The sequence below is a fragment of the Zea mays genome, chromosome 1, assembly GCF_902167145.1.
Source record: "Zea mays cultivar B73 chromosome 1, Zm-B73-REFERENCE-NAM-5.0, whole genome shotgun sequence".
In the NCBI taxonomy this organism is placed as follows: Eukaryota; Viridiplantae; Streptophyta; class Magnoliopsida; order Poales; family Poaceae; genus Zea; species Zea mays.
In genome coordinates this window covers 25,086,802-25,098,931 of record NC_050096.1, presented here as the reverse complement: position 1 = coordinate 25,098,931, position 12,130 = coordinate 25,086,802, and the positions used below count along the sequence as shown (strand labels likewise).

Genomic DNA, 12,130 nt, shown 5'->3' with positions numbered 1-12,130 from the left:
TGAAAGGACCAACACTCTTGATTTCCTTGGGAACCAGCGAAAAAACATATGAACTTCGTCTGCAATTCTGCATAGTGCAGGGGAAGAACCTCAAAACGAAAACTGCAGAGGGCAAGAATCTCAAAACGTAAACTGCAGAGTCCGATACAACCATTCCCGCCCGTACACCACAAGAAAAGCATATGAATCAGATCGAGAGAAATTGCCCATATGGACCTATCTATGTCAGAAGGCAGAGAAATAGCCGTTCCCCTATACCACAAGAAAAGGCATATGGATCAGATAAAATAAAAAGAGAAATTAACCATATGGACCGATCTACATTAAGGACTTGTTCGTTTCAACCCCAATCCATATGGATTGAGGATGATTGAGGGGAGTTTCAATCCCTAATAAGTCAAAATCTCTCACAATCCATATCAATCCCCTCCAATCCATATGGAATGGAAATAATCGAACAAACCCTAAAGGGTAGACTCACTACCGAAGACTCACACGACAAAGGCATAAAACAAGGTAAGCTTTCCGCTGCAAATACAGATACTACAAATTCATGACCCAATGAAAATAGGAAGAGGCTACTTCAAACCTAGGATCTGGTGGCTCGGTAAGATAACTCTCACCATTACACCTAACTTGTCCTTATAAGTTAGAATTCCTACAATATTTATTAGACTCTGTAGGAGAATCTCTTCTAGATACAAACCCACATCCTTTACTGTAAAAAAGGCCCATTGTTAGCTACAATGACTTAACATCTACGGAGGGACCAAATCTCTGGTCTGAAACCCAAACTTTCAAGGTTCACTAGGTTCGTCCACTGGCAGATAAAACAAATCCTCATTTACGATCATAAGTTGACATACTGGACAAAGAATACTTGTAAGACGATCCCTTCTTATCTGATGATCGGGAGACAGCCGCAAGGGGATCTCCAGAATAGAGCCTTGATCTTGAAGATGCCTGCGCACTTGGACCATTCAAAGCACCAGGTCCAGGAGGTAGAGTGATGGGCCTGTATGGCCTGGTGGACGTCACTCCATAATAATTTGCACTACCACTACCATATTGAGGCGGAACAGCAAGGGCCTGATTTGGGATGCCAACTGGACGATGGCTCCCAGCAACTAGCTGTGAAATCTGAGCGATTGCTGGCAGTACATTCTGGGTTAAAGCAGCTTGATACTGATTTGACACTCCAGCTTTATGAATGCTCTGTTGTGGCTTAAACTGTTGAGTAGAGGTTCCAGCAAAGTTCACGTTCTGGCCCGAAGATCCTTTCACCACATTCTCAGACCTTGGTCTCTTAGCAGGCTGCATCAGCTCCTGTATCCTTTTCTGCTGCTCCTCAATGTTCTTACTAACCTTTCGAGCAGCCGCAGCCGCTGCAGCAGCAGTTCTTTTTCTCTCAGCACTTTGCTGATCCAAATGTGCCATTCGCTTGTTAGCTTCTTCAAAAATGGGCAGTTCTTCTAGCTTCTGTTCCTTAATGAACTTCTGCAATGTTCCAATAAGTGTGCGCTCTTTTGCATCAGCTGCATTCTGCCAAAGTGTTAAGATAATTTAGAAATCAAGAACTGCCTACAACCTTGAACGTATACTGTTTACAATAAACAATGCAGCAGACATGCACCTGAGTAGCAAGATCATCTCCCCTGATGCGGATCATCTTACCAGCAACTGCGGCATGATCAATGTACGATCTCATAATAGGCAACAAAGCGTATTTGTGCGCTATATTAAGAGCTTGAATGAATTTGACTGCCTCTAGCTGTTTGTTTTTGTTTACCATTTTCTGAATGAGGACTGGTGCAAAGAATTATTTCATATAAATGTCAGTTTTTTATCAAAAATAAAAACCTCAAAAATTGCCTTGAAATTTTGAAGCAGCAGGTGCAGAGGTGACCCTGGTTGAGTCAATAATAGACTACAGATATTGGGAATAAATGCAAACACAACATTTTAGTGAAGCTTGTTATGTGGCATTCTATAAAAACACTCTTATGAACAAAATGGCATTGCTAAAAAAGTGGCAGCATCTATGTGATTAACTAAGGCAAATAAAACGCACAATTTGTGTCCCTCTCCTTTTCTTATCCCTGAGGGGCTCTGCAGTCTGCACAACTATTCTCTTCCTTTCACCATACGAGGTAGGCAGCTCTCTTACATTGTTCGAGAACAGAACTACAGAATTCACACAATTTTTTTCTGATACAGAGGAACTGAATTTCATTACTGATAACCAACAAAATTACAAGAGTTCCAGATGTTAGGTGTTCTCTATGTTCGTTAACAGAAACTGAAGAAAAAGGGGAAGCCTTGCGCCCTGATCGGGCGCGCAATCCTATCCGATTGGTTGCAGCCCCTGGTCACATGGCGCTATATAAACTGGGGCAGGGGCTAGGGCGATCAGGCATCCGAGGTAATGTGGCGGCTAGGGTTTATGCAAGGCAGAAGGCGATGGCCTTCCATGTAGGCCACTGCCCTAGTTTATATAGGGCTCTGTGACCGGGGGCCACAACCAACCATATAGGATTGCGCCCCCGATCAGGGCGCAGTTCGTTAGGATTCCCCCTTTTTTGTTCGGTTTCTGTTAACAAACATAGAGAACACGCTAACATTTTCCTCTTTGTTCTCTAATTTTCTTGTTCTTTAACTTTCTAGGTTCCACTCCTTAACAACCTTACACATCAAGACTAATAGGTAACGGTGACCGATTAAGTGTCATCGAATCCATTGACTATAACATGCTCACTTGCCTCAGAATGGAATATCTTTTCTATGGTTGCTTCTTTATCCCCTTGATCCAGAATCATAGGCTCTCCCTTAATCCAATGCGTCCAATGCTAGCTACGTGTTGTCTAAACACGTTGGGTGGAAGGCCTTTTGTGAGTGGATCCATTGGCATCTGTTGGGTTCTGATATGATCAACTTTAATGGTTTGATCCTGGATCTTCTTCTTAACATCATAACAATTAATGTCAATGAACTTGGCAGCCCCACTTAACTTGTTGTAGAAGTAAGACACTGCCGCCTCATTATCGCGGCAAATTCTAAGTGGTTTTTTCTATGCTATCAACCACTCTTAATCCGGGTACAAATTTCTTTGCCTCCATCGTCGTGCTTGCCTCATGCATTGCTACAAACTCAATGTGCATTGTCGATGATGCAACCACTGCCTGTTTGCAGCTCTTCCAAAAAAAACACCTCCCCTATCAAGTGTGAATACATAACCTGAAGTAGACTTCAATGTATCTACACAACCTGCCCGGTCAGCATCTGAATAGCCAATATATATGTATATATATATATATATATATATATATATATATATATATATATATATATATATATATATATCATTTGTGCCTTCCAAATATCTTAGAGCTTTCTTGTGTTCTGTGGCTGTGCCTGGATTTATCTAATATCTGCCAAGCACCCCAGTAGTAAATGCGAAGTTAGGGCGAGTGCAAATTTGAGCATACATAATGCTTCCGATAGCTAAAGCATACTCCCTCCATACTCAGAATTAAGGTCGTTTAGGACATCATTTGTGATATCAAGGAGCAATTAATTGCATGTAGTTTTCCCGTGTATGCCCCTATTAAATAGGGTGTCGGATCCATTAGATACGCATTCATTTGCTTGTCCGGCTGGTTATGTCCATTGGGGTGAAAGCTTAGGTCGCGCGTTCAGCCCTGCAACATCATCTCATTCTCCAGAAATACTACATGTCTTGTTTCTACAAACTTGTTTTGTCTATCCGGACAGTAGAATCTAAAATCCTTCGACTTCTCAGGGTAGCCAATAAAATGGCAGCTAGTTGTTCTTTCAACTAATTTTCCCTATACGAGATTCAATATTCTTCCTTCTGCTGGACAGCCTCTTATGTGTAAATAGTTTGGTGTAGGTTTTCTACCAGTCCACAACTCATATGGGGTTTTAGGCACTGATTTGCTAGGAACTTTGTTGAGTATATGTATGGTGGTTTTTAAAGACTCCATCCACAGACTCAATGGTAAACTAGAGTAACTCAACATACTTCTTACCATGTCCATCATTGTTTTGTTTCTCTTCTTTCTACCACCCTATTCTGTTGGGGTTCAACTGGTTTGAGAACTAGGTAACTATTCCGTTTTTTGCATGAACCTTGCAAAAGGTCCTGGTAGTTGCCATACAATGTATGGCGTCTGTAGTACTCGCCCCGCGGTCAGATCTTACTATCTTTATCTTCATGTCGTCTGCTTAGTGTTTCCTGGTCGTCCGGCTAGGGTTTTGGTATTGGGCCATTTTCAGCCCATCTACAGTATCATTTGGTCTAGCCTCTCCTCTGCCCATGCCCAGCCCTCCAAAACCAGCGTACACGTACACCTCCTCTCTTGCCCAACCTCCAGCCTTCAGACCTGGTCGCCGGCGGCTGCCCCTGCGCCCCAGATCGGACATCCAGCTCCAGCGACCACAGAACACCGGCGGCTGCTCACCTTCGCCCCCTGCTGGCCTGCTACACCGGCGCCTCTGCCTGCTCGGCTGCTGTCCTGCTGCAGTCCAGAAGACCAGTACCGGCGGCGGCTGTGACCTGTGACAGAGCAACAGCAGCGACTGTGACAGACTACCGGCGTCTCCACTCTCCAGCAGATCAGCACCATTGATGAGATGAGCTCGTTGCCTCAAGGTTCCCCCCCCCGTCTCTTTATTTCTGCCAGTGCCCAGTGTCAAACTAGTGGATGGTTGCTGGCTTACTGCTCTACTCCTAAGCCATTGCTAGGTAGTCAGGTTCAGGTAAGTAACAAATCACAATAAAGCAATCTGTTATTTTGTTTATCCTAGTTGTTTGTTCTAATTTATATAATGTATATAGGTATATTTATGTATATATACCTATATAAATATAACTACTAGTCTAAAAGGTCTAGGATGACCAGGGACCGACTAGGGGTCGACTAATCGACCTGGTCGTCGCCTAATCGCGACTAGTCGCCTAGTCGGTCCTAGGGTTCGACCAGGCGATTTGAAATCATTGGTTGTACTGCATCATCTTATGATAGTACTGTGGTGTCAGTGTGCCCTCTGTGGGCTCAGTGGGTTTCTCATACTGAAGTGCATAGTCTATTTCACTTACATTGAACACCATTTTTAAATCTCTCGCCAAACATGGTAGTTACTACTATTTAGCGGTTCTATTTGCCACAGTTGGCCAAGAATCAAGGCAATGTTTGCACCTTTACAAAATAAAACCGAAAATATTTGAGACCATAATGTAACCTAAAATTCTAAAACATAATACTTGCATGTCCCTACACTTGTTAAACTCGACCATGTTTTCTGTTCAGCCAGTTGGGAGGAGATCCATCCGGATTGTATTCTCCATAGCAACTCTTCAGAACTCTCTGACCATTGTCCCTTAGCCCTGCATCTTAATGAGAATGTCAAAGGGAAACGGAGATTCCACTTTGAGAGTTTTTGGACCAAGTTTCCAGATTTTTTGGAGACGGTGGCTACCTCTTGGGAGCAGCCAGTTATGATTTCTTGTCCCTTGGAAAGATTAGCTCTAAAGTTGAAAAGGCTTGCAAAGGCTTTGCAGTCGTGGAGCCATAAAAGGATCGGAAATGTTAAATTTCAGCTTAACCTGGCCAGGGAAATTTTGCACAGATTTGAGATTGCTCAAGACAATAGACTGTTGTGTGGGGACGAGATATGGCTGAAAGGAAGGCTTAAGCATCACTGCCTGGGGCTTGCATCTCTGGAAAGGACAATTGCTAGACTTAGATCGCGGATCAAATATCTGAAAGAGGGAGATGCCAACACTTCCTTTTTTCATCTACAGGCTTGCTATCGGAAAAAGCGAAACTTTATCTCTGAATTAGTGCATGGGGACCAGATCGCCACCTCGCAAGAGGAAAAGCAGGAGGTCTTGTTTGATTTTTTCTCCAATCTGTTGGGGGTAGCGAAGCAGCGAGAGTTCACTCTAGATTTGGAGGTTTGCCACAGTGCTGATGTTGACCTTGGGGCCTTGGACCTTCCCATTACAGAGGAGGAGGTCCGGGCCACTATTGCTAGCCTTCCCTCGGACAAAGCCCCGGGGCCAGACGGTTATACGGGAAGATTTTATAAAACTTGTTGGCACATAATTAAGGCTGATCTGATGGCGGCAGTTATCACCCTGCACCAAGGTAACACACGCAAATTGTGGATGATGAATTCTGCATACCTAACACTTATCCCTAAGAAAGTTGATGCCAAGACAGCCGGGGACTACAGGCCAATTAGTCTTATTCACAGCTTCGCCAAGTTGATATCCAAAGTCTTGGCTAATCGCTTAGCACCGCACCTTCAAAATTTGGTGGCTACAAATCAAAGTGCCTTTGTTAAGGGACGTTCCATTCATGATAACTACATGTTGGTTCAACATTCTATCAAGGCCTTTCACAGGAAGAAGATCGCTGGTCTGTTTCTAAAGCTAGATATTACAAAAGCTTTCGATTCAGTGTCCTGGGCCTTTCTCCTAGAAGTATTATCCCATCTGGGCTTCGGGCCTAGGTGGTGTGGTCTCGTGTTCAATTTGTTATCCACTGCTTCCACACAAGTGCTATTGAACGGAGCTCCGGGGGATTATATTCGTCATCGGAGGGGGCTGCGCCAAGGCGACCCCTTATCTCCTATGCTTTTCATAATCGTGATGGATGTGCTTAGTAGCTTATTCAAGCATCATGGTTATTAAAACGGTAAAACGTTAAAACGTTATGAACCACCTTTTTAACATTTAAACGTTTAAACGAACGTTGAAACGTCTTTTCAGACAATACATAAAATTTCAATTATAGAATGTGTTCATACATAAATTAAGTACTTGAGTTCACAAAACAAAATGAAACAAATCAAGTTCAACCACACAAGTTACAACTTGTATATATGATCAGTAACCATAAACTCTTGATGACTGAAAGTCTGAAACTAGGGAGTGCGTCAATGTCTGAACTGGAAAACTGAACCTGGAACTCTTGATGATTGAAAGTCTAAAACTAGGGAGGGTGGCGCTGAACTGTTGGAGGATGGAGAGGGAGGAGGGGGCAGAGGAGAGGAGAGGAGAGGAGGGAGGCTGTCGGCACTGGACGCCTGGTAGCCCTGTGTATTTTTTGGCCTGTGAAAGACCCAATACACGTAGAACGTCCTGAACGTGCTTAGAACGTCCGAAAACGAGAAAACGACGTTTAAGCGACGTTTAAACGTGATAAACGGACGTTCTACGCGTTTTTGCTAAAACGACCGGACGTTCTAAACTCTAAGCACGTTTTGTCGTTTAAACGACGCTTAAACGACGTTTAAGCGACGTTTTAATAACAATGTCAAGCATGCTGAGGAAAGAGGATTGCTGCAGGACCTGGCTATCAGAAATGTGAAATCTAGGCTCTCGATTTACGCAGATGATGTGGTTCTTTTTGTCAAGCCTGCAGTTGATGATCTTACTTGTGTCAAAATGATCCTGGATTGCTTTGGAGAGGCCTCGGGCTTAGTTGTGAATTTGCGAAAAAGTTGTGCTATCCCTCTCAGTTGTGATGATCAGACGGTTCAGGACAGCTGTAACATTTTGCAGTGCAACTCGGCTTTTTTTCCATGCAACTATTTGGGGCTGCCTATTTCTGATAAGAAGTTAGGGAAAAGGGACCTTTTGCAGTGGGTTGACAAGATAGCTAACCGGCTGCCCGGTTGGAAGGCTCCACTGCTAAACCTTGCTGGCAGGGCAGCCTTGGTCAGGTTCGTGCTCTCTGCAATCCCCGTATATCTTTTCATCGCCATGAACGTTCCCAAGTGGGTTATCAGTGCTATTGACAAAATTCGGCGAGGTTTCTTGTGGAAGGGTAGAAAAGATGTGAAAGGTGGGCATTGCCTGGTGGCGTGGGATAAAGTCACCAGACCGCTGAACCTTGGTGGACTTGGTATCCCAAATCTGATATATAAGAGTTGGGCGTTGCAAGCTAAATGGCTTTGGCTCTCCAAGACTGACCCGAATAGGCCTTGGAGTGGATTGGATCTCCCTGTTCAGTCACAAGTAAGGAAACTAGTGGCCAGTTCGATGTACACTAATGTGGGAAATGGCAATAACACCCTTTTTTGGAGGGACAGATGGATAAATGGGTGCTCTATCGCTGAGCTGGCACCTGAAGTGATCTCAAAGGTGGATAAAAAGGTTGCCTCTACCAGGACAGTGCATCAAGCCTTAGAGGGCATGTCGTGGGTCAGGGACATCAAGCCAACCCTCTCCCTTGTAGGGATACAGCAATATCTTACGCTTTGGGACACCCTGGGTGAGATCGTGCTCACTTCTCAGGAGGATCACCATGTGTGGAGATTCGAGTCTTCGGGCCTTTTCTCTTCTAGGTCCTGCTACAAGGTTCTGTTTTTGGGCTCCATCACCTTCGAACCTTGGAAAAGACTTTGGAAATCGTGGGCTCCTCCTAAGTGCAAGACCTTTTTATGGTTAGCCATGCAGAATAAGTGTTGGACAGCTGACAGGCTGCAAAAAAGAGGTCTTCCCCATCCGGAAGCATGCCCTTTCTGTGAACAAGAGCAAGAAACAGTTCAGCATCTGTTGACTGGTTGTGTCTTCGCCAGGCAGTTTTGGCATAGCATCCTCTCCCCCTTTGGTATGGGCCACTTAACTCCAGGACCAGAAGATACTAATTTTGCTGATTGGTGGGGACTAGTGACCATTCAGGTGCACAGAAGCAAGAGAAAGGGAGTCAACAGTGCCATTATTTTGGGAGCATGGTGCCTTTGGTTGCATAGAAACAGAGTTATTTTCGATGGAGATTTACCAACCATTGGCAAGGTGCATAGAAGCTTCATCGACGAGCTATCCTTATGGGTGCTGGCTGGTGCCAAACACCTCGGAAGCCTTGGACTTGCTGCTGCTCTAGGCGCAGCAGGCCCGACCTAATTTTTCCTTGGTCGTCTTTTTGTATCCTAGTCCTATGGATAGTTTTATTTATACTTGTTGCTGGCCACCATAGTGTGGTTTTTTGTACTGGTCCTCTTGGACCTTAATTTCCCCTTCTTATTAATACAATGATGCGCAGCTCTCCTGCGTTTTTCGAGAAAAAAATACTTGCATGTATTAAATATTCGATGTTGGTTAAATAACAATCATGCAACTAATACCAACTTTCTGACTCAAATTCTAAAACGACGTTGGATGAAATAGAAAATTAAGGTTATGTTCTAAATGTGGCACAAAAAATATTAAAGTTTGGTCAAACATTAAATTACCACATTATTTCTAAATTTCTATGCAATTTAATGAAAATTAATTCACTTTGGCTTCATAATTAACACAAAAATGCATAAAATATTCCAAAATTGCGTAGCAAAAACTAAATAGTCCATAAATATCTCCAGAAAAAAAATTTGTCTCATAAAATATTTTTCTACAATTCTTAACCATTTTTTAGAGAACTAAGAATTCATTTCTATGGCACTAGTGAATTCCGGTGTACCCACGGCACAGATCCCTAACACTCCTCCACGAAGTCCTAATGTGCAGAGTGGTGGTGACCAGGAGCTAGGACGATAAGATGCAGGAGCACCTTCTACCCAGGACGTTAACCAATTGGCTAATCTTGCCCTTAATCAAGGGCAAGAAGGTATGACTACCTCTCTGTTTATGTATTCATCCCGTCGGAGAACAGATCAACACATTCTTTATTTCATAAGTTCTTTAGTCTATTAATTCTATCACCAGATACTTCAAAATTTAGACAACGAAACCCATCCCTTGTGATGACCACACAGGACTCAGCCCGGAAGACAACCAAAACAACAGAAGGCATACAATCATAGAACATATTTATAAGATAATGACAATCAGATCTAGGAAGCAGGACCAACAGCATGTCCGCCAGCTTAGCTCACAAACCATGAAAGAAAGAATTCCAAGCAAACAGATTCTGATACAATGGTTAACATTTTTTTCACTTCAGTTGCATGCCAATGTCTGGTTTTTCATTTCACAAATATCTCAAGGCCGAGCTGAGTTGAATGTGATAGAACAGGAAAGTACATCTGAACCTGAATGGGGCAAATTTATGTAATAGGAATAACAACTCAGAATAATAAGAAAGTGACATGAAGTTTGATATTGAATTGATTGAAGCATGAACGAGTGCTAACTTAGGAATTATACAGAATTATTCAATTGAACTAAAGGTCACTAACTATCCTGATATTGAGTTGATCATTTTTAAGCAATAGCTTACTCACAAGACCAAGACACAGAATTCACCCCTTAACCTATCACTCATACGCATCCTGAGAAACACTCCTCTGGTTAAACAAGACATTTTACCGCCCTCCTCCTTGTCCAAGAAAGAGAGAAATGTGACTTACTTGGCATATGCTGGTCGAGGTCCAGGCCCAGGACGACGAACGCATCAACGGCGCGCTCACGACCTGAGATCGACACGACAAGATCAAGCACCTCGCTGGTACCGCCCACATCCTCCACGAGCCCAAACACTCCCACGAGATGCAAGAAGGCGAACGTCTCCTGCTTAAACATCGTCTCCGTCCCGATCCGCTTGCCTCGCTTCCAGTCCGTCGCAACAGCTCTGGCCTCCTCGCGCGCCTCAGGCGACGGCTTGACACCAATCGCGCGCAGCCGGTCGAGCAAGGCGATGAGCAGGCGGCAGGACGCCTTGACGCTACCGTCGCTCTTGGCCACCTCCGGCAGCGTGCGGCAGAAACTCGCTGCCGCGGAGAGGACCAGAAGCCCCGGGTCGGGCGCAACTTGGAGGGCTGCGTCGAGGGCGCGCGTGGGATCCTTGAGCTCGTCCCTGTGCTCGGTGAGGTACGCGCGGAGGCCGGCTCCGTCCATCGCCGAGCAGATCAGCTCGAGCTCCGAGAAGCCGGCTAGGCGGGCGGCGAGGGCGGAGTCGAGGGTGGAGGCGTGGGTCTCGACGGCACGCCATGCGGCGGTAAAGGCGGAGAGGGCCGTGGAGTAGGCCTGGAGGGAGGCGATGACGCCCGGGATGGACGGCGCGGAGTCGGCCATGGCTGGTGGCCGAAACCCTACCTGTGCTCGGTGAGGTCCCTGGTGCGTGGTCTGTGTTCTTTCCTCCTAAAAAAAAGTCGAAGAGTCGGGCCAGGGAAGGCCCGAAAATGTTCCCGCCCGTTCATGTCGGCCCATTTTCTTTTATCCAATAATTGTGGAGGCCTATTTCGGCTGGCCACTCCGGCCCAGTTCCCATCTCATTTGCGTTTTCCTAAAAACGTACTCCGTCCATAACAAAATAATCGCACGATTCAAATTTTGTCCTGAAATAAATGAATGCATGGCACGAGATTTCATATACAGCACCAGACAGAAGCAGGCAAGCAGCAGAGGTGGTGCCAGCAAGCGGCCGAGGTCGGCACCGGTTGCGGTGTCGCGTGTTGTGTCGCGTGTTGGACGAGCTCGACCGAGGCGGGCAGTCGGGCACGGCTTGCACATGGCTGCCAATGTATGTGCGTCAAACTCAGGCCTGTACGTAAGTGGAGTTTCTGCTAATATTACTGTATTTTAGATTAGAACCCATTCAAGAGATCATTAGAAAACAGACTTTTAAATACTATGGTTTTACTGAAACTGTAGTATTTTTTGAGTATTCGATACAGAGGTGTCGACCCAAATTTTTTGTTCGGCGCACGCTCGATTAGCTGACCCGCACCTTTTTCCCATCGTTACCCGACGCGAGCTATTTTCGCGTCGCTCCCAGCTCTCTCTCCCGCCACCCCTATCTATCTCTCATCGTCCATCGTCACCGCCCTCATCTCTCTCTCCTATCGCCGCCCAACCAACGTCCAAGTCCTCTAATGCCCACACCCTCCGACGCCCAACTCACGGCCAGGTCCCGCCGCCGCCCAGGTCCCCACGCATCTGCCCCCAACTCGTCTGGAGACCCCTCCCCAAGTCCTAGGAATCAAGACTGCGCACGTTCCAAGAACCATGTGAGGAGGTGGGAAGGAAGACAAAGTGTCACACCCAGTTTTAGGGGCAAAATCGAATGCATAGCATATGTATGTTAGGATCCATTTTCCACACATATGTTGACGTCACAAATGTAATGTTGGTCACTTGTTCTCAAATACTGTAAATCAA

The 12,130-nt window shown here is 45.2% G+C and overlaps 1 protein-coding gene across 1 annotated transcript; it reads right to left on the bottom strand.

Moving 5' to 3' along the window:
- Positions 1-503: 503 nt before the first annotated feature.
- On the bottom strand, positions 504-11,066 carry LOC100279474 (ABI3-interacting protein 2). Its single transcript, NM_001152478.1, has 3 exons — positions 10,381-11,066; positions 1,634-1,806; positions 504-1,542 (listed from the first exon to the last, which is right to left on the bottom strand). Exons 1-3 carry the CDS (start codon positions 11,042-11,044, stop codon positions 841-843), a joined length of 1,539 nt encoding a protein of 512 aa, NP_001145950.1. The 5' UTR covers positions 11,045-11,066; the 3' UTR covers positions 504-840.
- Positions 11,067-12,130: the final 1,064 nt, after the last annotated feature.